This window comes from Ranitomeya imitator, chromosome 1 (genome assembly GCF_032444005.1).
Source record: "Ranitomeya imitator isolate aRanImi1 chromosome 1, aRanImi1.pri, whole genome shotgun sequence".
Taxonomy (NCBI): Eukaryota; Metazoa; Chordata; class Amphibia; order Anura; family Dendrobatidae; genus Ranitomeya; species Ranitomeya imitator.
This window is the reverse complement of record NC_091282.1, coordinates 504,505,900-504,528,770: the sequence shown is the minus strand read 5'-3', so window position 1 is coordinate 504,528,770 and position 22,871 is coordinate 504,505,900. Positions and strand designations below refer to the sequence as shown.

At 44.8% G+C, this 22,871-nt stretch overlaps 1 protein-coding gene across 1 annotated transcript in view; it reads left to right on the top strand.

The window, feature by feature from the left end:
- The window catches only part of RIGI (RNA sensor RIG-I), a 160,375-nt gene that overhangs the window by 34,132 nt on the left and 103,372 nt on the right, over positions 1 to 22,871 (top strand). Inside the window, exon 5 of the mRNA XM_069766397.1 lies at positions 19,078 to 19,228. Within this exon, the coding sequence (XP_069622498.1) occupies positions 19,078 to 19,228 (151 nt within the window). The remainder of the gene's footprint in view (positions 1 to 19,077; positions 19,229 to 22,871) is intronic.

Here is a 22,871-nt window from a genome sequence, read left to right as displayed (position 1 = left end):
GGAGAAAGGGAGAAGATATCTGTTCTCCGCCACAGACACAGAGAACTGTTGGAAGCAGTGCGGCATACCATGCAGATCGAGGAGCCGCAGCCATCTTGCTCTGTTCAAGATGAAATGTTTGGGGGCTTGCGCTCACAGACCTCTAAAGTCTTCCCTGTAAACTCCCATATCAGATCCATGATTCTGGAGGAATGGGAGGAAGCCGAGAAAAGACTCATTATCCCTAAGGACTTCAGACTTCGCTTGCCGTTCGATCCAGATGAAGTCAAAGAGTGGGTCGATATACCAAAGATAGACATACCTTTGGCTAAGGACGGCGATTCCCTTTGAAGAAAAAAGGGCCTGGGAAAGTTCTTCGGCGATCATTGGGGCTAATATTGCAGCGACATCAGTGGCCCGCTCCATGGACCTTTAACTAGATGATCTTCAAGATCAACTGGTAGCCAAGACCCCCAGAGAAACTATTCTGAAGTCTCTACCTTTGCTAAAATTAGCAACTACCTTCTTGGCAGACTCATCTGCAGAATCTGTCAGGTTCGCGGCTAGGGGTCAATCTCTATCTAATGCAGCCCGGAGAGCTATTTGGCTTAAGAGCTGGTCGGGGGACATGCATTCTAAAAATAAATTATGTTCTATACCCTTTTCGGGGGGGCAGGGTCTTCGGACCGGTCCTCGACGATATTTTAGAAAAAGCCGCAGATGTCAAGAAAGGTTTTCCGGAAGAAAAGCCTAAAAAATTCCAGCCCTTCCGGAGACCCCGCTATAGTCAAAAACCCGATTATAGGGGTAAGGGAAAACAGGGTAGATGGAGCTACCAGAAAGGAGGGGATAACAGGCCTAAAAATAAAGAAGCGAGCTACTCGGGACCAGGGTCTAGCTTCCACAGGAAATGACGCCATCAGAGTAGGGGGTCGTCTGACAGGATTCCTGGGAGGATGGAGGGAGATCACAACAAGTCCATGGGTCTTACAGATAGTATCCCAGGGGTACAAAATAGAATTTGCATCCCTTCCTCCCGAAAGATTCCTGGTGTCCAGCTCCCATCTAAAGCTGTCATCCCCCATGTGGTCAGATGTTCAAGACCTTTTAAAAATGGCGGCTATTGTTCCGGTACCCCCTCGGGAAGAGGGCAGGGGTCACTACTCCAATCTCTTCTCGATAATAAAACCATCGGGAGAATCGAGAACGATTATAAACTTGAAACATCTGAACAATTGGGTCCTTTACAAAAGGTTCAAGATGGAGTCGATTCGGTCTACCATCCCTTTGTTGGGAAAAGACATGGTAATGTGCACTCTAGACTTAAAGAGTGCATATTACCATATACCCATTTATCTAAGTCATCAGAGGTTCCTGCGGTTCGCAGTAATCTTGGAAGGAAAGATCTTCCATTTCCAATTCCGCTGTCTCCCCTTCGGCCTGGCTTCCGCTCCCAGGGTTTTTACAAAACTTATGGTGGAAGTAGTCGCTTTCCTGAGGAATCTGAGGAATCAGGATATAATGGTGGTTCCCTACTTAGACGACTTCTTAATAGCGGCAGATTCAGAAGTCCAGCTCAGAATCAACGGTCAGTCCCTCATCTCAACACTAGAGAATCTGGGATGGATTATAAATTGGGAGAAATCAGATCTAATCCCAAAACCCAGACTAAAATTCTTGGGAGTCATGCTCGATTTGCAAGCAAGAATGTCCTTTCTTCCAGAAGACAGGCTAAAGGGCATAATAAAGAAGATCCGTCACTTTTCTCGAGGCCGAAATACGATCAGAGACAGGATGAAAGTACTAGGTCTGATGACGGCCTGTATCCCTTGCGTAAGATGGAGCCAGTTTCATTCTCGACAGCTTCAGAGGGGAGTTCTGAGGAGCTGGAACAGAAGGCAGAACTCACTGAACCGGACCCTGAGCCTTACTCTGCAGGTCAAAAGATCTCTGGTGTGGTCGACTCTTCCCAGAAACCTCCGACTGGGGGTGCCATGGCTTCAAACACCAAGCGTATCAGTTACAACAGATGCCAGTCAGCTCGGTTGGGGAGGTCATGTACTGGGAAGATATTTTCAAGGTCGCTGGGAAAAGGAAGACAGCAACCAGTCATCGAACCACAGAGAACTACAGGCGGTTTGGGAGGTCTTGACGGCGGCATCTCAGACATCACGAAAACGGTAGCCTTCCTGCGGCATCAAGAGGGTCCAAGACATCTGGCATTACAATACTTGGCGGAACAGATATTCAGGTGGGCAGAAAGGTCGGTTCTGTCAATCTCGGCGATCCACCTGGAGGGCTCCAAGAACCAGTTAGCAGATTTCCTCAGCAGGAAAAGCGTATCCCCCACGGAGTGGGAACTGAACGAGTTGTTCGGAGATCTGTGTCAACGTTGGGGGATGCCGACGGTGGACCTATTTGCTACAAAAGGAAATGCGAAGCTCAAGATCTTCTGCTCCCTAAACCCTTGGGAGAGTCCAGCCGCGATCGACGCCTTCTCACAACCCTGGAACCGCGGTTTTTTGTATGCATTTCCTCCTCTAGCGATGATCCCGAGGACACTCAGAAAGATCTGCGAGGACGGGGCCAAAGTCATACTCATAGCTCCTCACTAGCCGAAACGCAGTTGGTTTCCATTGTTAAGGAAACTGTCAGTGGAAGAACCCCTCCTGTTACCAGAAAGAGAGGATCTTCTTCTACAAGGTCCAGTTCTACACCAGAATCCAAGAGCACTTCAGCTGGCGGCCTGGATCCTGAACGGAAGGTCTTGAGAGCAAAAGGGCTTTCAGATGATGTCATTTCTACCCTTGAAGCCAGCAGGAAGCCGGTGACATCGGCTATCTATACGAAAATATGGAAGCGATTCTGTGGGTTTTGCGGAGAGACGACATTTGATACTGACCATCCAAATATCCCCAAAATTCTTGACTTGCTGCAGTCAGGGTTTCAAAAAGGTCTTAGACCAAGTACATTAAGGGTCCAGATAGCGGCCCTGAGTGTATTCTTCGATTCTTCCCTATCTGCCCATCCCTGGATTAGCCGTTTCTCTAGAGCAGTCCAGAGATTAAAACCATTGATTAGAAGGTCAGTCCCGCCGTGGGATCTGAAGTTGGTTCTAAATTTCCTATGTGAACAGGCGTGAGATGTAACAGGGGATATAGAAATTAATAAACTCTCCCTTAAAACCGCATTTTTAGTTGCGATCACGTCGGCAAAAACATTGGGGGAACTACAGGCTCTGTCGGTGCAGAATCCATATTTGCAGATATTCGAGGATAAATTAGTACTCAGACTCGATCCGGCTTTTCTCCCTAAAGTCGTGTCAGATTCCAATATGAATCAAGAGATTGTTTTACCATCATTTTGCCAGTTCCCTAAAAATCAGAAGGAAAGATTTTACCACAACTTAGACGTAAGAGACTCTGTGCTCAGGTACCTCGATTTATCCAGACCCTGGAGACGGGACAACAATTTGTTCGTCCAGTTCAGGGGTCCAAATAAAGGTAGAAAAGCGTCTAAAGCGACTATCGCGCGGTGGATAAAATCCACAATCAATTTAGCTTATAAAGCTAGAGGGAAGAATTCCCCAGTCAACATCAAAGCCCATTCATCTAGGGCCATGGCCACGTCATGGGCAGAGAAAGGGGGGGCGTCGGCAGATCAGATCTGCAGAGCTGCATCATGGTCTAGCCTTAGTACCTTTTCTAAACACTATAAGTTAGATGTAGTGTCACCTCAGTTGGCTTTCGGTAGAAAGGTACTGCAAGCAGTGGTCCCTCCCTAAATACCAGTCTCCTTTGGTATTTCTCCAGTGTGCTGTCAGGTGGTGAACTGGAAAACAGTAATTAGACCTACTGGTAATTGTATTTCCAGAAATCCATCCTGACAGCACTATTAGTTCCCTCCCTAATGTATCTTTATATTCATGTGATGTAACATTTGTATGATTGATTATTTTGTTGAAATAAACCTGTGTTTTTGCATCCATCCAGATATGTTACTTTGGAAAAGCACTGAAGGGTGGTAGGGGGAGGGTCCTTTTAACCTCTCGTGTTCCTGTCCCATCAAGGATAAGAAGGACGTCCTCCAGTGTGCTGTCAGAATGGATTCCTGGAAATACAATTACCAGTAGGTCTAATTACTGTTTTTTACATCACACTGATTCTTGGCCTTACACGTTGCTTAGCAAAATCACTGTTTGCTTTATGTACTGAACCGCCAAATTTTCAAAATCCTCCCTAATTGATGGGTTGTCCCTAGCTACTTCTTATCATATCACCACTCACCCCCCATAGCTATCACCATTCTCTTCTTAGCAATGACTAAGATAATGCACCTTTCCATGTACACTTCCTGACAGAAGTTATGTCACGTATCCATGTTATGTAAATAAAAGCTTATAACATGACGTTAAATTCATCCATTGGTTGTATAAGGTATTCTTTTGAAAGCTGAAACCCTCCTAAATGTGGTTTAGGTTAAGAAAATAAATTGGCATCAATGCAGAAATATTCATCAGTTAATGGACACAGAATGGTCAGATTTTGGCAAGACAAAAGTTGTCACCTGGTCATATAATGCACCCAATCCTAGTTTACATCCTCACCTGTGCTCAGTAAATAATCGGTTAATTAGTTTGTGTGTATAAAAAGAAACCCAGCACACCAGACTTTCACTTGAACTGCAACTTGAGCTCTGACAACATGGCAAAAATCCACCCTGCGACCAAAGCCTGGATTATCAAGAGGCTGAAGACCAGATCCACTACAGAGGTGACTGGCACCTTTAATGTGTCTCAGTGTCAAGTACAAAGAATTAAAAAAAGATTTGAAGAGACTGGAGATGTGTTTGACAAGCCTAGGTCCAGTAGAACCCGCAAGACAACTGCTCAGGAGGAACGTTTGTTGGTTAGAAAATCCAAAGCAAACCCCTCTTCCACTGCAGCAGAGCTCCAACAGGCCTGGTCACCTCAAGTCCCGGTGTCAACTAGAACAGTTTGTAGGATTCTGTCTCGAAATGGCCTCCATGGTCGAATCAGTGCCCAGAAGCCAGCACTAAACAAAAGGCAAATAAAAAACTGTGTGGCATTTGCAAAGTCCCACAGCCTGCTAAACAGATGGACGCTGGAAAAGTGGCAGAAGGTGGATTTCTCTGAATGTGGAAAGCAATATCAATAGCCAAAAATATCAAGAAGTATTAGCTACCTCTTATATTCCAAATCATGAAAGGGGTCAAATTCTGCAGCAGGATGGTGCTCCATCTCAGGCCGGCGTCACACTAGGCATAAGTAAATACGGTCTGTTTTTTACGGCCGTAATACACAGTAATTGTCCCAAAGCACTGTTCCGTATTCAATGCGAGGATGCGATTTTTACGCACAAATTTATCCATGTGTCATCCGTTTGGCTTCCGTACGGCGATTTTTTACTTTTTTTTTCTCACAGGCTTGCAAAATGGACATATCATGGATCCATCGGCTCAAATATTCTTAAAATCATATATATATATGTATATGTGTATATATATATATATATATATATATATATGTATATATATATATATATATATATATATATATATATATATATATATATATATAATATATATATATATATAATATATATATACATACATACAGTGCCTACAAGTAGTATTCAACCCCCTGCAGATTTAGCAAGTTTACACATTTGGAATTAACTTGGCATTGTGACATTTGGACTGTAGATCAGCCTGGAAGTGTGAAATGCACTGCAGCAAAAAAGAATGTTATTTCTTTGTTTATTTTTTTTTTAAATTGTGAAAAGTCTTTTCAGAGGGTCATTTATTATTCAACCCCTCAACCCACCAGAATTCTGTTTGGTTCCCCTAAAGTATTAAGAAGTAGTTCAGGCACAAAGAACAATGAGCTTCACATGTTTGGATTAATTATCTCTTTTTCCAGCCTTTTCTGACTATTTAAGACCCTCCCCAAACTTGTGAACAGCACTCATACATGGTCAACATGGGAAAGACAAAGGAGCATTCCAAGGCCATCAGAGACAAGATCGTGGAGGGTCACAAGGCTGGCAAGGGGTACAAAACCCTTTCCAAGGAGTTGGGCCTACCTGTCTCCACTGTTGGGAGCATCATCCGGAAGTGGAAGGCTTATGGAACTACTGTTAGCCTTCCACGGCCTGGACAGCCTTTGAGAGTTTCCTCCCGTGCCGAGGCCAGGCTTGTCCGAAGAGTCAAGGCTAACCCAAGGACAACAAGGAAGGAGCTCCGGGAAGATCTCATGGCAGTGGGGACATTGGTTTCAGTCAATACCATAAGTAACATACTCCACCGCAATGGTCTCCGTTCCAGATGAGCCCGTAAGGTACCTTTACTTTCAAAGCGTCATGTCAAGGCTCGTCTACAGTTTGCTCATGATCACTTGGAGGACTCTGAGACTGACTGGTTCAAGGTTCTCTGGTCTGATGAGACCAAGATCGAGATCTTTGGTGCCAACCACACACGTGACGTTTGGAGACTGGATGGCACTGCATACGACCCCAAGAATACCATCCCTACAGTCAGGCATGGTGGTGGCAGCATCATGCTGTGGGGCTGTTTCTCAGCCAAGGGGCCTGGCCATCTGGTCCGCATCCATGGGAAGATGGATAGCACGGCCTACCTAGAGATTTTGGCCAAGAACCTCCGCTCCATCAAGGATCTTAAGATGGGTCGTCATTTCATCTTCCAACAAGACAACGACCCAAAGCACACAGCCAAGAAAACCAAGGCCTGGTTCAAGAGGCAAAAAATCAAGGTGTTGCAGTGGCCTAGTCAGTCTCCTGACCTTAACCCAATTGAAAACTTGTGGAAGGAGCTCAAGATTAAAGTCCACATGAGACACCCAAAGAACCTAGATAACTTGGAGAAGATCTGCATGGAGGAGTGGGCCAAGATAACTCCAGAGACCTGTGCCGGCCTGATCAGGTCTTATAAAAGACGATTATTAGCTGTAATTGCAAACAAAGGTTATTCCACAAAATATTAAACCTAGGGGTTGAATAATAATTGACCCACACTTTTATGTTTAAAATTTATAGAAATTTAACTGAGCAACAAAACTTTTTGGTTTGTAAGATTTATGCATCTGTTAATAAATCCTGCTCTTGTTTGAAGTTTGAAGGCTCTAACTTATTTGCATCTTATTAAACCTGCTAAATCTGCAGGGGGTTGAATACTATATATATATATAATATAAATTCAGCGCTAGAAAGCAGAAAAGCCGGTAATTCAATTGCCGGCTTTTCCTATCTCCTTAACAAACCCGACAGGGGTTTCACATACAGTAAACCATCTCATATCCATTCTTTTATTACATATTCCTCTTTAGTAATGTAAGAAGTGTCTTTATGTGAAATTTGGGGTCTCTAGCTATTAAATTAAAGGGTTAAATCCCGGAAAAAATTGGCGTGGGCTCCCGCGCATTTTTCTCCGCCAGAGTGGGAAAGCCAGTGACTGAGGGCAGATATTAATAGCCTAGAGAGGCACCATGGTTATTGGCCCCCCTGGCTAAAAACATCTGCCCCCAGCCACCCCAGAAAAGGCACATCTGTAAGATGCGCCTATTCTGGCACTTAGCCTCTCTCTTCCCACTCCCCTGTAGCAGTGGGATATTGGGTAATGAAGGGTTAATGTCACCTTGCTGTTGTAAGGTGACATTAACCAGGTTAATAATGGAGAGGCATCTATTATGACACCTATCCATTATTAATCCAATAGTACAAAATGGTTAATAAAACACACAGACATTATTAAAAAGTATTTTAATGAAATAAAGACACAGGGTGTTTTAATATTGTTTTAATATTTTATTATACTCTTCATCCAACTGAGGATCCTTGTCACCTGAAACAAAGTAAAAAAAAAAAAAAACAATATTCCATACCTTCCGTCATTACAATCTTGTCCCACACTGTAAATCCATCTGAAGGGGTTAAATCATTTTACACCCAGGAACACTGCTAATGCAGCTGTGCTCCTGACTGTAAAACTTAATGAATGGAATGCAGGGGAATGTACTGTAGTTACCTCGAGTCGTGGTGATGCGCCCTCTGCTGGATGAACTCATATGAACTCGAGTGTGGGAAAATATTCTGAAAAGTTCCCAGGCTCGAGTTCATATGAGTTCATCCAGCAGAGGGCGCATCCGCACCAGAAATTCCTAAGCCTAATCCGCAACGTGTGCACATAGCCTGTTATGACCTGGTGGTTAGGAGCACCCAGAATGACCTGATAATTAAACCTCATACAGGACGAGCTCTGGGATGTGGGAGCTCTGCTGACCGCAAGCCCTAATCCTATCACACAAACTAGAAATAGCCGTGGAGCGCTACAGACCAGACCTAGTCGCCTCGTCACAGCCTAAGAACTATCTAGCCCTAGAGAAAGAAAATAAAGCCTACCTTGCCTCAGAGAAATTCCCCAAAGGTAAAGGAAGCCCCCCACATATATTGACTGTGAGTAAAGATGAAAGTCACAAACGCAGAAATGAAACAGGTTTCAGCAAAGGGAGGCCAGACTTACTAAATAGACAGAGGATAGGAAAGGTAACTTTGCGATCAGCACAAAAACCTACAAAGACCACGCAGAGTGTGCAAAAAAGACCTCCGCACCGACTCACGGTGCGGAGGGGCCACTCTGCATCCCAGAGCTTCCAGCTAGCAAGACAACATCATGAAAACCAGCTGGACAAGAAAACAGAGAACAAAATAAGACTATAAGGAACTTAGCTTCTGCAGGAGAAGGCAGGTCACCAGAGAGATCCAGGACCGAACTGAACGAATGCAAAAACATTGACAGCTGGCATGGAGTAACGATCTGAGAGGAGTTAAATAGAGAAGCCAACCAAAGGATAAACCACGTCACCTGTGTAAGGAACCTCAGAAGCAGCAGCTTCACTCATAGCCACCAGAGGGAGCCCATAGACAGAACTCGCCGAAGTACCATTCACGACCACAGGAGGGAGTTCGACAACAGAATTCACAACAATAGCCTAACTGGTGATGTCTATGACCATGGACTGTGGGAACACTTGCCATGAATCTGTGTGCCTAGCCAGTCTGTATCACCACTATGGGCACAGCCAGCAGCGAACCACGATAGTGCCAGGTACTTGTGAATGGGTGCCGAACAGAGGCTCTCCTGGACATGGGGAGTAAAGTGACTCTTGTCCATAGGTCCCTTGTTGCTGGGGACAACCCCAAAGGACCGAAAGTGGAGGTGTTGGGTATCCACGGGGAAATCCGGGAGTACTCGACCGTGAAGGTTAATTTTTCCACACCATGTGGGGACATTAAGCATGTGGTGAGAGTGGCAAAGACCCTTCCATATGGGACTGTTGGAGAGAGATTTTCCCCTGTTTTGTTCCATGTGGGAGACCAGGGTCAACCCTCTCCCGGAAAAGGTTGTATCGGGTGCAGAACCCAAAGATATTGAGATACCTTCCATAGGGGTCGCCAATCTAGGGACAGAGTGTAATCCCGATAGGCTCCCCTTAGAGGTAATGGCAGGAGAAACTGAAGATGTTGTTTCGGGCGTAGAACCCGAAGATGCTAAGATGTCTGCCACAGGAGTCGCCAATTTAGGGTTAGAGTGTAATCCCGATAGGCTCCCCCTAGAGGTTGAAGACACAAAAAGAGCACAGCGAGGTAATAAATACTCTGTTGTAAAAAAGTCACAGTAAATGAGCAAGTGCTAGTCAAAAAATGAAAAAAAATACAGGGTATTTAGTTAATACGTTTTTTTGCAAAAAAAAAAATGAATATTTAGCTGCTCCACCAATCGCCAAGGTATATCCATAATAGAGCAGTCCTATCTAATGTATATAATCCCTATCTGATGTATTAAAAACCTGATCATCTGTATAGTACCTGTATAAGCAGGGTTCAGAGAGAAAATATCCATGTGGACATGCAGGGTGGAACAGCTTCTATGCAAATGGCCCACAGAGGAGTGGTGGACTCCCCAGTCTTGTAGAAACAAGAGAACAATTATAGAACCAAAAACACATGGGCTACTTGCACAGTGAACAAGTCTGTAGAAACCTGTTCACACCACCAAGAAACTTGAAGACACAAAAAGAGCACAGCGAGGTAAAAAATACTCTGTTGTAAAAAAGTCACAGTAAATGAGCAAGTAGTCACTGTGCAAGTAGCCCATGTGTTTTTGGTTCTATAATTGTTCTCTTGTTTCTACAAGACTGGGGAGTCCACCACTCCTCTGTGGGCCATTTGCATAGAAGCTGTTCCACCCTGCATGTCCACATGGATATTTTCTCTCTGTACCCTGCATATACAGGTACTATATAGATGATCAGGTTTTTAATACATCAGATAGGGATTATATACATTAGATAGGACTGCTCTATTATGGGTATACCTTGGCGATTGGTGGAGCAGCTTAATATACAGTTTTTTTGCAAAAAAAAACGTATTAACTAAATACCCTGTATTTTTTTCATTTTTTGACTAGCACTTGCTCATTTACTGTGACTTTTTTACAACAGTATTTTTTACCTCGCTGTGCTCTTTTTGTGTCTTCAAGTTTCTTGGTGGTGTGAACAGGTTTCTACAGACTTGTTCACTGTGCAAGTAGCCCATGTGTTTTTGGTTCCCCCTAGAGGTTGTGGCAGTCAAGGTCGTGGACACCCCATTGAACCCCGAGCTGGAGGTGTCCCCTGGTAAGCTCGGGACAGCTCAGATCCAGGGTCCCACACAGAGATGCAGGTATAAAAGACACAGGTATGAGAAGAGTCGGGAGTGTATGGTCGTGGAGGCGACTGGGAACGTGCACACGAGAAACCCTCTGGCACCGGTCAAGGATGGGGCCGGGGGTCAGGGTAAATTATATAGACTGCTCTGACATATGCTCGGAGTTGCCAGCGCGGTCCGCGGCGTTTCAGCATGACATAGTCACCGGGGTAAGGGTACGGAGTAAACAGTACCAGGGGCCCGAAGGCAGGTACTTAGGTGACAGAGTGATTTGCGGGGTTAGTGAACCCAAAATAAACAAGGTCGAGACCACCCAAAACTGGCCCGAATATACAGTTAATCAGGACAGAGGGCTTGGCTTCTGCAATGGAGAACGGGGTGCGTGGTCCCGTAATGAAGAATGGAGGAGAAACGCAAAGGGGAGGGATGCATACGCCAATCAATGGTTCCGGTCCCTACTCTGGTTTTGTAGTGTCGGACGTCACAGGGGCATGCAGATGCCCTGTCTCGCGCCCATACGAGTAACAAATGTTCAAGCCCACAGGTATGAACAGGGGGTAGGATATGTGAGGCAGTGACCCCTGTTACAGCTGGGGGCCACTGTTTGTGCTCTCCAGAATGCGCACGGAGGCGTAGTGAGGCCATGAGGGCGTATTGCGGTCACAGGTGTAGCTGTAATTAGAATGGTGAAGCAGTGACTGATTAAAAAGCCCTGTAGTATAGGGGGAGGTGTGTCAGTGTTGGTTTGGAGGCAGACAGCAGTTGTCTGCAGAGCACTCCCTGTGTGAGAGGAACCAAAGAGACTGAGGCCCTGTGTCTCGGGGTGTCTTTTGTTTTCTCTTCTGCAATCCCGAGGATACAGCGTGCTGTGTCCTACGTGAGTAAAGAGACTTGGTCCCGGCATGTGGTCTCCCTGGAAAACTGGACAAAGGGAAGTCTGACCTGTTTAGGGACTGCTAACATAAAGCCGTGTACTGTGTATTCTTATGGACTGTGTGAAGTAACACATTAAAGGAATGTTGTGTTTGAACTTGCTTGGGTCACTGCTGTTTTTTTCACTGCGTACGGTGATATCGCTGCACTACACTGCAGAGAAATATCATATGTACAGAATAAGAAAAGATACAGTGCCTTGCGAAAGTATTCGGCCCCCTGGAACTTTTCTTTCCAATTATTTTTATTAGGATTTTAACTCTTAACCTGGAAGGATAGGATAGGAGGGGATGGAGGGAAGAGGGTGGGGTATGGAGGTGAGGAAAATAAGCCCCTATAGCAATAGGGGAAACAGGCGATTACATAGTAGGTTAATATAAACATAATGGAGATGAAATAACTCAGTAGGTTGTTAAGTGACATAGGTGATACTTTGTACAGGTTCGCTACGTGAATATCTAAAGCTATATTGGTTTATCAATATGTAATAAAATACAAAGGCCTGTTTTGAACATAAGCTTACAGTAAGTTATAAGGTAGCTTACTATGTCCGGGAACACCTTCGGGTGACCCTGCGACTATGTGGGCAGCAAAATATCTGGCTCATTGTCAAAGCTAATCATTGGGAAGAGGCATATCTATAACTCCTAATAGTAGAATAAAGGTGTCGCTATGTGTAAAGCAGAACTATAATTCAGGTAGGACTATTGTGGGTTCTGTAAGATTTCAGGCCATGCTGTTGCAGGAAGGACATGCCCTCTAAAGGGGTTGCGATGTGTACAGTTCCGGACAAGAGTTTTATTAAGAGTAGAGGATGGCGACCATGAATAGGCAAAATGAGACCTCCGGAGCTCCCGCGTAACTGGTGAAAAATCCCGTCGCTTTTTTAAAGTGTCTTTGGACAAGTCTCTGTAGAATGTTAGGTGACCATATGGGGAAAGCAGAAATTTTTTTTCGGAGGAGAGGTCGAATAGTTTACCTCTAACCCAGGCTGGGAAAAAGGAGACAATGATGTCTCTTGGCACGTCAGGTGGGAGTGACACAGGTCTTTTAATTCGGTAGGCACTTTCAATAATGTTAGGTTCGTTGATATCAGGAATAAATTTGGAGATCATTTTTTGAATATAGCTTTTTAGATGGGGGGGTTTAACAGACTCTGGAACTCCCCTGATTTTTACATTATTTCTTCGCTTATGGTCCTCTAGACTCGTCAGGTTACGTTTTAGTGAGGCAATTTCTTTTTGTAGATTGTCTAGCAGAACTGCGGAGATTGGGGGAGTTGGCGAACTGTCCGAAAGGGGGAGATCCATACCCTCAGGTGAGTATTCTTCCATGCTACTGATTGAGGAGCATACAGAGGAAGCGTACGAGTCACATGTAGTTGAGGAGTAGCTACATTGGGATGACCTTGAGGATGATACGGGTGAGGAGGAACTAAGACTTTCTGCAATGGAAGTCAGTGCGTCTCTCACATAGGACTCAGATTCATTCTCCGTGCGTGATGATCTCGTATTTAATGTGTTGAGAGAGAATATATATTTATCCAGTATTACTGAGCCTTCTTCCATTTTTTTATTAATGATGTCGCAAAAGTTTTTTAGCATATTGTCCATTGCTAATTCGGTAGGGGGTCCCTCCTCATCTATCACTCCCTCTGTGCCAAGGAATGGGTATGGAAATTCTGAGGTGGAGCTTCCCTCCCCCTTGTTGCTATGACAGTCCTCACCCTGTTTTGGGGCGTCCTGTGAGTGGCAATTTTCCAGTGGTGCACCTTCTGATTCAATCGGTGTCGCCATAGGGTCTGTGGCCTGATGTTTCTCCCCCGTCTGGGGTCTGCGCTGCGGTATAAATGTGGGGGCTTCAAATCTTATGGTGCGACTAGCAGAGTGGTTAATCCTATTCATAGCAGCAGTGTCGCTGCGAGCTGTGGGCGGAGTTATGGGCGGGGTTTCGTCGTGTCTCCCTCTCCCCTGTCTCGCCTGCATATTGGTAGCTGTGGTTTTAAGGTCTCTCTCTGAGACCGCACCGGACCGGTGACATGGACCAGGGGTGCCCGGGGACTCCAAAGTTAGTGTCACCCTTTGCACCGGCTCACCTGTGGCTCTCCTCTTGTCCGCGCTGTATCTCCCTCTTCCTTCAGCGTTGCCGCCGCTTATCGCAGTCGGAGCTTTGGGTGCAGCTGTGAATCCCCCTGCAGCAGTGCTGGACTTCTTTTGTCCAATAGCGGTGCCGCCACTAATAGTGTGCGGAGTTGTAGGCGTGGCTCCAGTCCCGTCGCATCTCTCCGGCTTCTGCACCGCTCCCGAAGCCACGGCCCCAGGTCTTGTCCCAGCAGCCGCACCAGCCTGGGAGCGGCGACCGTCGGGCCCCGGAGGTCCAGCAGCCCAAGCTGCTTGAAGTGAAGGCTCCTCCGATGCCTTCTCTGCCGCTTGGTTGCGGCTCCGTCCTCTGGGGGCGGCACCGCTGCTTGCCATGTGCGAAGCCGTGGGGTTTCCTCCCCTCTCCTGCTTCTCGGCCTCGCCAACTCAGGCGAGGCCGCGGCTTTGGGCCCACCTGCAGCGGCAGCTCCGATTCTAATGGGGATGTCGGTGAGACCCGCAGCTTTCAGTGTGGGAGCCGCTGTGGACGTGTGCTTGTCCGAAAATCCTTCTGTGGACGGATTTGGTCTGGGGCTTTGTAGTACCGATGAGTGCAGCCTCTTGTCCTCCTGTTCATGCAGGCCTGTATCACGGCCATGTCTGGGATTTGTATGTCCCTGTGTGCTCTGTGCCTTCCATAAATTTGTTTTTTTCATGGTGTAACCCACTCCTGAGCACTTCCAACAAAGTTCTGGGTAATCTCTTCCCAATAAAGTAGCTATTTGTCGCTAATAAAACGGGATTCAGCAGGAGCTCCTGTGTCACAGGTCTGCTCCTGAGCCCGTGCAAGCCACGCCCCCAGCCCCCTGGAACTTTTCAACCTTTTCCCACATATCATGCTTCAAACATAAAGATACCAAATGTAAATTTTTGGAGAAGAGTCAACAACAAGTGGTACACAATTGTAAAGTTGAACGAAATTTATTGGTTATTTTAAATTTTGTGGAAATTAAAAAACTGAAAAGTGGGGTGTGCAATATTATTCGGCCCCTTTTACGGCAGTAATAGTACGGCGGAGGTCGGATCCCCTGCCTTGATGTGGGCCCCGGCGGTGAGCCTGCATCAAAGCCGGGACATGTCAGCTGTTTTGAACAGCTGACATGTTCCCGCAATAGCGGCGGGTGAATCGCGATTTTAACTAGTTAAATGCTGCTGTCAAATGCTGACAGCTGCATTTAATCAGTGCTTCCGGCCCTTAGGCCGGAAATGAGCGCATCGCCGCCCCCCGTTACTTGATCGGGGGTCAGCGATGCGTCGGCATAGCAACTAGAGGTCTCCTTGAGGTTGCTGATGCCGGCTTGCTGTGAGCGCCACCCTGTGGTCGGCGCTCATGGCAAGCTTATAATTCTGATGATCGCTGCTATGTAGCAGAGCCGATCAGGCTATGCCAGCTTCTAGCCTCCCATGGAGGCTACTGAAGCATGGCAAAAGTGAAAAAAAATCAGCCCCCTTTCGCCCCATTCAAAATAAAACAATAAAAAAATCAAACCTACACATGTTTGGTATCGCTGCTTTCAGAATCGCCCGATCTATCAATAAAAAAAAACATTAACCTGATCGCTAAACAGCGTAGCGCGAAAAAATTTGAAACACCAGAATTACGTTTTTTTTGGTCGCCGTGACATTGCATTAAAATGCAATAACAGGCGATGAAAAGAACGTATATGCGCGAAAATGGTGTCATTATAAACATCAGCTCGGCACGCAAAAAATAAGCCCTCACCTGACCCTAGATCACAAAAAAAAGGAGACGCTACGGGTATTGAAAAATTGTGCAATTTTTTTCTTTTTTTTTTTTTTAGCAAACTTTGGAATTTTTTTTGCCACTTAGATAAAAGGTAACCTAGACATATTTGGTGACTATGAACTCGTAATGACCTGGAGAATCAAAACGGCAGGTCAGGTTTAGCATTTAGTGAACCTAGCAAAAAAGCCAAGCAAAAAACAAGTGTGGGATTGCACTTTTTTTTGCAATTTCACCGCACTTGGAATTTTTTTCACGTTTTCTAGTTTCTAGTACACGACATGCTAAAACCAATGATGTCGCTCAAAAGTGCAACTTGTCCCGCAAAAAACAAGCCCTTAGTGACGGAAAAATAAAAAGTTATGGCTCTGCGAAGGAGGGGAGCGAAAAACGAGAACGCAAAAACTTAAAAGGGCAATGTCTTGAAGGGGTTAACTTAATACTTTGTGCCTTCTTTTGCTGCGATTACAGCTGCAAGTCGCTTGGGGTATGTCTCTATCAGTTTTGTACATCAAGAGACTGAAATTCTTGGCCATTCTTCCTTGGCAAACAGCTCGAGCTAAGTGAGGTTTGATCGAGATCGTTTGTGAACAGCAATTTTCAGCTCTTTCCACAGATTCTCGATTGGATTGAGGTCTGGACTTTGACTTGGCCATTCTAACACCTGGATACATTTATTTGTGAACCATTCCATTGTAGATTTTGCTTTGTTTGGGATCATTGTTTTGTTGGAAGACAAATATCCGTCCCAGTCTCAGGTCTTTTGCAGACTCCAACAGGTTTTCTTCAAGAATGGTCCTGTATTTGGCTCCATCCACCTTCCCATCAATTTTAACCATCTTCCCTGTCCCTACTGAAGAAAAACACCTCCCTACAGTGAGGATGGTGTGTTCAGGGTGATGAGTTGTGTTGCCTTTACGCCAAACATACCGTTTGGCATTGTTGCCAAAAAGTTCGATTTTGGTTTCATCTGACCAGAGCACCTTTTTCCACATGTTTGGTGTGTCTCCCAGGTGGCTTGTTGCAAACTTTAAATTACACTTTTTATTGATTTCTATGAAAAATGTCTTTCTTCTTGCCACTCTTCCATAAACGCCAGATTTGTGCAGTGTACGACTGATTGTTGTCCTATGGACCGACTGTCCCACCTCAGCTGTAGATCTCTGCAGTTCATCCAGAGTGATCATGGGCCTCTTGGCTGCATCTCTGATCAGTCTTCTCCTTATTTGAGATGAAAGTTTAGAGGGACGGCCGGGTCTTTTTAGATTTGCAGTGGTATGATACTCCTTCCATTTCAATATGATCATTTGCACAGTGCTCCTTGGGATGTTTAAAGTTTTGGAAATCATTTTGTATCCAAATCCAGCTTTGAACTTCTCCACAACAGTATCACGGACCTGCCCGTTGTGTGCCTTGGTCTTCATGATGCTCTCTGTGCTTCAAACAGATCCCTGAGACTATCACAGAGCAGGTGCATTTATACGGAGATTTGATTACACACAGGTGGATTATATTTATCATCATTAGGCATTTAGGACAACATTGGATCATTCAGAGATCCGCAATGAACTTCTGGAGTGAGTTTGCTGCACTGAAAGTAAAGGGGCCGAATAATATTGCACGCCCCACTTTTCAGTTTTGAATTTCCCAAAAAATTTAAAATAACCAATAAATTTCGTTCAACTTCACAATTGTGTTCCACTTGTTGTTGATTCTTCACCAACAATTTACATTTGGTATCTTTGTTTGAATCATGATATGTGGGGAAAAGTTCCAGGGGGCATAATATTTTCGCAAGGCACTGAATATTCAATGTAAACAGTACAAATGAAGAAATGTTGTCATTCAGAAAACCTAAGCTCTTAAAGTACAAACACAACTAAAATGTACACATGGTAGTCCATAATTTGCCAACAGATAGGAAAAAATAAAAACACTTATAACTAGGGTTGAGCGAAACGGATCGGTCATTTTCAGAAGTCGCTGACTTTTGGCAAAGTCGGGTTTCATGAAACCCGACCCGATCCCTGTGTGGGGTCGGCCATGAGGTCGGCGATCTTCTTATCGGGTATCGGAATTCCGATACCGAGTTCCGATATTTTTGCGATATCGGGAATCGGTTTCGGGATCCATATTTATGTGTAAAAAAAAGAATAAAAATAAAAAATATTGATATACTCACCCTCGGACGCGCCCTGGTTCTAACCGGCAGTCTCCCCTCCTAAGAATAAGCAAGTGAAGGACCTGCGGTGACGTCGCGGCTTGTGATTGCTCGCGTGAGCGGTCACATGAGCGGTCACGCGACCAATCACAAGCCGCGACGTCATCGAAGGTCCTTCACTTGCTCATTCTTAGGAAGGAAGGCTGCCGGCTAGAACCAGGGCGCGTCCGAGGGTGAGTATATCCCTATTTTTTATTTTTATTCTTTATTTTACACATAAATATGGATCCCAGGGCATGAAGGAGAGTTTCCTCTCCTTCAAACCCTGGGAACTATTAGTATCCCATTGCACTGCATTGGGTTTCGTGTTTCAGCCGACCCCGACCCTAACTTTTCTATAGGATCGGCCGGTTTCACTCGACCTGACTTTTGAGAAAGTCGGGTTTCGTGAAACCCGACTCGACCTTATAAAAATAAAAGTCACTCAACCCTACTTATGCCATAACGTCATAACAATTTCTTTTACTAAACAATAATCTATTGTAATTATTACAGTAGAACAAAGTCACTGTGCCACGGGCCGGGCTTATTCTGCAGAGGCAAAACTAAGTGACTATCGTCAGAGCCACTGATGGTGAGGATAGTCTTGGCCACTGGTAGTCACCAGGTACCGCTCTACTCTAGGGCAGCCCCCACCCCTTTTCCCGGCTTTGCTGCACCTGATCGGGACGTCAGAGGCACAGGTACAGTGCATCTGTACAAATATGACAATATCAAAAGTAAAGGTTTTTTTTTATTATTTTAGTGATGGGAATAAAAAGTTTGGGGAATTGTCACTATTTTCCAAGATGTCATTTTCTGTTTGATGGAGCAGTGTGAGAGCTTATTTTTTGCAGGGCGAGGCAAAGTTTTTATTGATACCGTTTTGGGATAAATATAATATTTTGATCTCTCGTTACAGCATTTTTGTGGTATTGCAACAACCAAAAACTTGACTGCAGTCCTTGTGTAGTTGAGCAAATTTTAAGCAAAATCATAGAGTGTGCATGCTGCAGTTATGCAGTTAGACAGCACACAGACCAAAAATGCGCTTCTCTAAACTTCGTGTGGAATCAAGCATGTAGTTTTTAATGCATTATTTTTTTTTTGCCAGACATATGATTGGAGAAGAGTCATTCTTCCTTTTATACCTTTCCTTCGTATTCAATCAAATTCTATCATTGCCTCCAAATTTGCCCCAAGAAGTGTGCTTTCCAGAATCTCTACACTAGCTCTGGAAGAAACCAATCCAATCATAATGACCTTTTCTACCTGTAAATATGAATTATTTGTATGTTTCAGAGTTGCCCAGAGAATTGAATAGTTATTTTCTCTATTCAGGAGACTGATCTGAAAGGGGTTACGGCTGGAGCTGAAAAACTTATCGATTTCCTGAAACGATCAGATAAAGTAGAGTGGCCAAAATCCTTCACTCTTGCTTTAGAAAGGGGAGGATACCCCAGTGTCCTGGATGTTTGGTGCTGTAACAAAGGTGAATCGGTGGCATAAATAACGGTTTCCCCAACATACTAAGTTATGTGAACACGCCGCAGATTTGGTGCAGAAGTTTCAGTGACTTCTTCATATATCTGAATGGAGTTTGCAGAAATCTATGCTCGTGCTGCAGAAACCACCTCATCCTGATATATAGAGTGGATTTCAATGTCCAAGAAGTCTGACACTAGTGATATACGCTTGTAAAGTATATAAACAGATTGGCATTAGGATTTTAGGTACTAGATTACTACGGTATATATCTCCTTCCTCTTACCTTTTGGCATACCTAGTGCCTCTTTTGATTAATAGGACCATTGCGACATTATGCCTGTGTCACATCTCGATAATGATGTTGTAGCGGGCCTATTAATCAGAAAACACAAGGAATGCCGGCATGTAGGAGGGGGTTTGTGGGGCTCGTATGCAAATCTGTGTGTTAGACTCTACTTTTAAACTGACATTATAGCTTAATTGTCTATAAGACTTCTATCCATTAGATTAGGAGTATATCTCATAGATTATTATGTTTCTTAAATTCGGATTATTAAATAGCTATTAGATTATCTAGAAATTTTAAAGATATACAGGAATGAGATTGTATTATTTATGTATTATTTTGCGAGTATGTCTATTAGGCTACTTTTAATGTTTTTTCCATATTTCGTTGCTCTTACAATTACAAGCAAATCCATGTGCTAAGACCCCCACTACCTGCTCAACTCTTTCCCTCTCCCTTTAATTTGTGCAGATAGGAGTTCTTAGCTCCTGTGTGAATACACATACAGCGCGGAGTGTGGATTCAGTAGAAAGCCTGGGTAATGAAGCCTATGCTTGCTATGGAATATGTACCCGGTTGTGTGTGCACTAGTCAATGAAGCCTATGCTCTCTATGGAATATGTACCCGGTTGTGTGTGCACTAGGCAATGAAGCCTATGCTTGTTATGGAATATGTACCCAGTTGTGTGTGCACTAGGCAATGAAGCCTATGCTCGCTATGGAATATGTACCCGGTTGTGTGTGCACTAGGCAATGAAGCCTATGCTCCCTATGGAATATGTACCCGGTTGTGTGTGCACTAGGCAAAGAAGCCTATGCTCACTATGGAATATGTACCCGGTTTGTGCACTAGGCAATGAAGCCTATGCTTGCTATGTAATATGTGCCCGGTTGTGTGTGCACTAGGCAATGAAGCCTATGCTTCCTATGAAATATGTACCCAGTTGTGTGTGCACTAGGCAATGAAGCTTATGCTCGCTATGGAATATGTACCCAGTTGTTTGTGCATTAGGCAATGAAGCCTATGCTTGCTATGGAATATGTACCCGGTTGTAGGTGCACTAGGCAATGAAGCCTATGCTCCCTATTGAATATGTACCCGGTTGTGTGTGCACTAGGCAATGAAGCCTTTGCTCCCTATTGAATATGTACCCGGTTGTGTGTGCACTAGGCAATGAAGCCTTTGCTCCCTATTGAATATGTACCTGGTTGTGTGGGCACTAGGCAATGAAGCCTATGCTCCCTATTGAATATGTACCCAGTTGTGTGTGCACTAGGCAATGAAGCTTATGCTCGCTATGGAATATGTACCCAGTTGTTTGTGCATTAGGCAATGAAGCCTATGCTTGCTATGGAATATGTACCCGGTTGTAGGTGCACTAGGCAATGAAGCCTATGCTCCCTATTGAATATGTACCTGGTTGTGTGGGCACTAGGCAATGAAGCCTATGCTCTCTATGGAATATGTACCCGGTTGTGTGTGCACTAGTCAATGAAGCCTATTCTCTCTATGGAATATGTACCCGGTTGTGTGTGCACTAGGCAATGAAGCCTATGCTTGTTATGGAATATGTACCCAGTTGTGTGTGCACTAGGCAATGAAGCCTATGCTCGCTATGGAATATGTACCCGGTTGTGTGTGCACTAGGCAATGAAGCCTATGCTCCCTATGGAATATGTACCCGGTTGTGTGTGCACTAGGCAAAGAAGCCTATGCTCACTATGGAATATGTACCCGGTTTGTGCACTAGGCAATGAAGCCTATGCTTGCTATGTAATATGTGCCTGGTTGTGTGTGCACTAGGCAATGAAGCCTATGCTTCCTATGAAATATGTACCCAGTTGTGTGTGCACTAGGCAATGAAGCTTATGCTCGCTATGGAATATGTACCCAGTTGTTTGTGCATTAGTCAATGAAGCCTATGCTTGCTATGGAATATGTACCCGGTTGTAGGTGCACTAGGCAATGAAGCCTATGCTCCCTATTGAATATGTACCCGGTTGTGTGTGCACTAGGCAATGAAGCCTTTGCTCCCTATTGAATATGTACCTGGTTGTGTGTGCACTAGGCAATGAAGCCTATGCTCCCTATTGAATATGTACCCAGTTGTGTGTGCACTAGGCAATGAAGCTTATGCTCCCTGTGGAATATGTACCCGGTTTTGTGTGCACTAGGCAATGAAGCCTATGCTCCCTATTGAATATATACCCGGTTGTGTGTGCACTAGGCATTGAAGCCAATGCTCCCTATTGAATATGTACCCGGTTGGGTGTGCACTAGGCAATGAAGCCTATGCTTCCTATGAAATATGTACCCGGTTGTGTGTGCACTAGGCAATGAAGCTTATGCTCGCTATGGAATATGTACCCAGTTGTTTGTGCATTAGTCAATGAAGCCTATGCTTGCTATGGAATATGTACCCGGTTGTAGGTGCACTAGGCAATGAAGCCTATGCTCCCTATTGAATATGTACCCGGTTGTGTGTGCACTAGGCAATGAAGCCTTTGCTCCCTATTGAATATGTACCTGGTTGTGTGGGCACTAGGCAATGAAGCCTATGCTCCCTATTGAATATGTACCCAGTTGTGTGTGCACTAGGCAATGAAGCTTATGCTCCCTGTGGAATATGTACCCGGTTTTGTGTGCACTAGGCAATGAAGCCTATGCTCCCTATTGAATATATACCCGGTTGTGTGTGCACTAGGCATTGAAGCCAATGCTCCCTATTGAATATGTACCCGGTTGTGTGTGCACTAGGCAATGAAGCTTATGCTCGCTATGGAATATGTACCCAGTTGTTTGTGCATTAGGCAATGAAGCCTATGCTTGCTATGGAATATGTACCCGGTTGTATGTGCACTAGGCAATGAAGCCTATGCTCGCTATGGAATATATACCAGGTTGTGTGTGCACTAGGCAATGAAGCCTATGCTCCCTATTGAATATGTACCCGGTTGTGTGTGCACTAGGCAATGAAGCCTTTGCTCCCTATTGAATATGTACCTGGTTGTGTGGGCACTAGGCAATGAAGCCTATGCTCCCTATTGAATATGTACCCAGTTGTGTGTGCACTAGGCAATGAAGCTTATGCTCCCTGTGGAATATGTACCCGGTTTTGTGTGCACTAGGCAATGAAGCCTATGCTCCCTATTGAATATATACCCGGTTGTGTGTGCACTAGGCATTGAAGCCTATGCTCCCTATTGAATATGTACCCGGTTGTGTGTGCACTAGGCAATGAAGCCTATGCTTCCTATGAAATATGTACCCGGTTTTGTGTGCACTAGGCAATGAAGCTTATGCTCGCTATGGAGTATGTACCCAGTTGTTTGTGCATTAGGCAATGAAGCCTATGCTTGC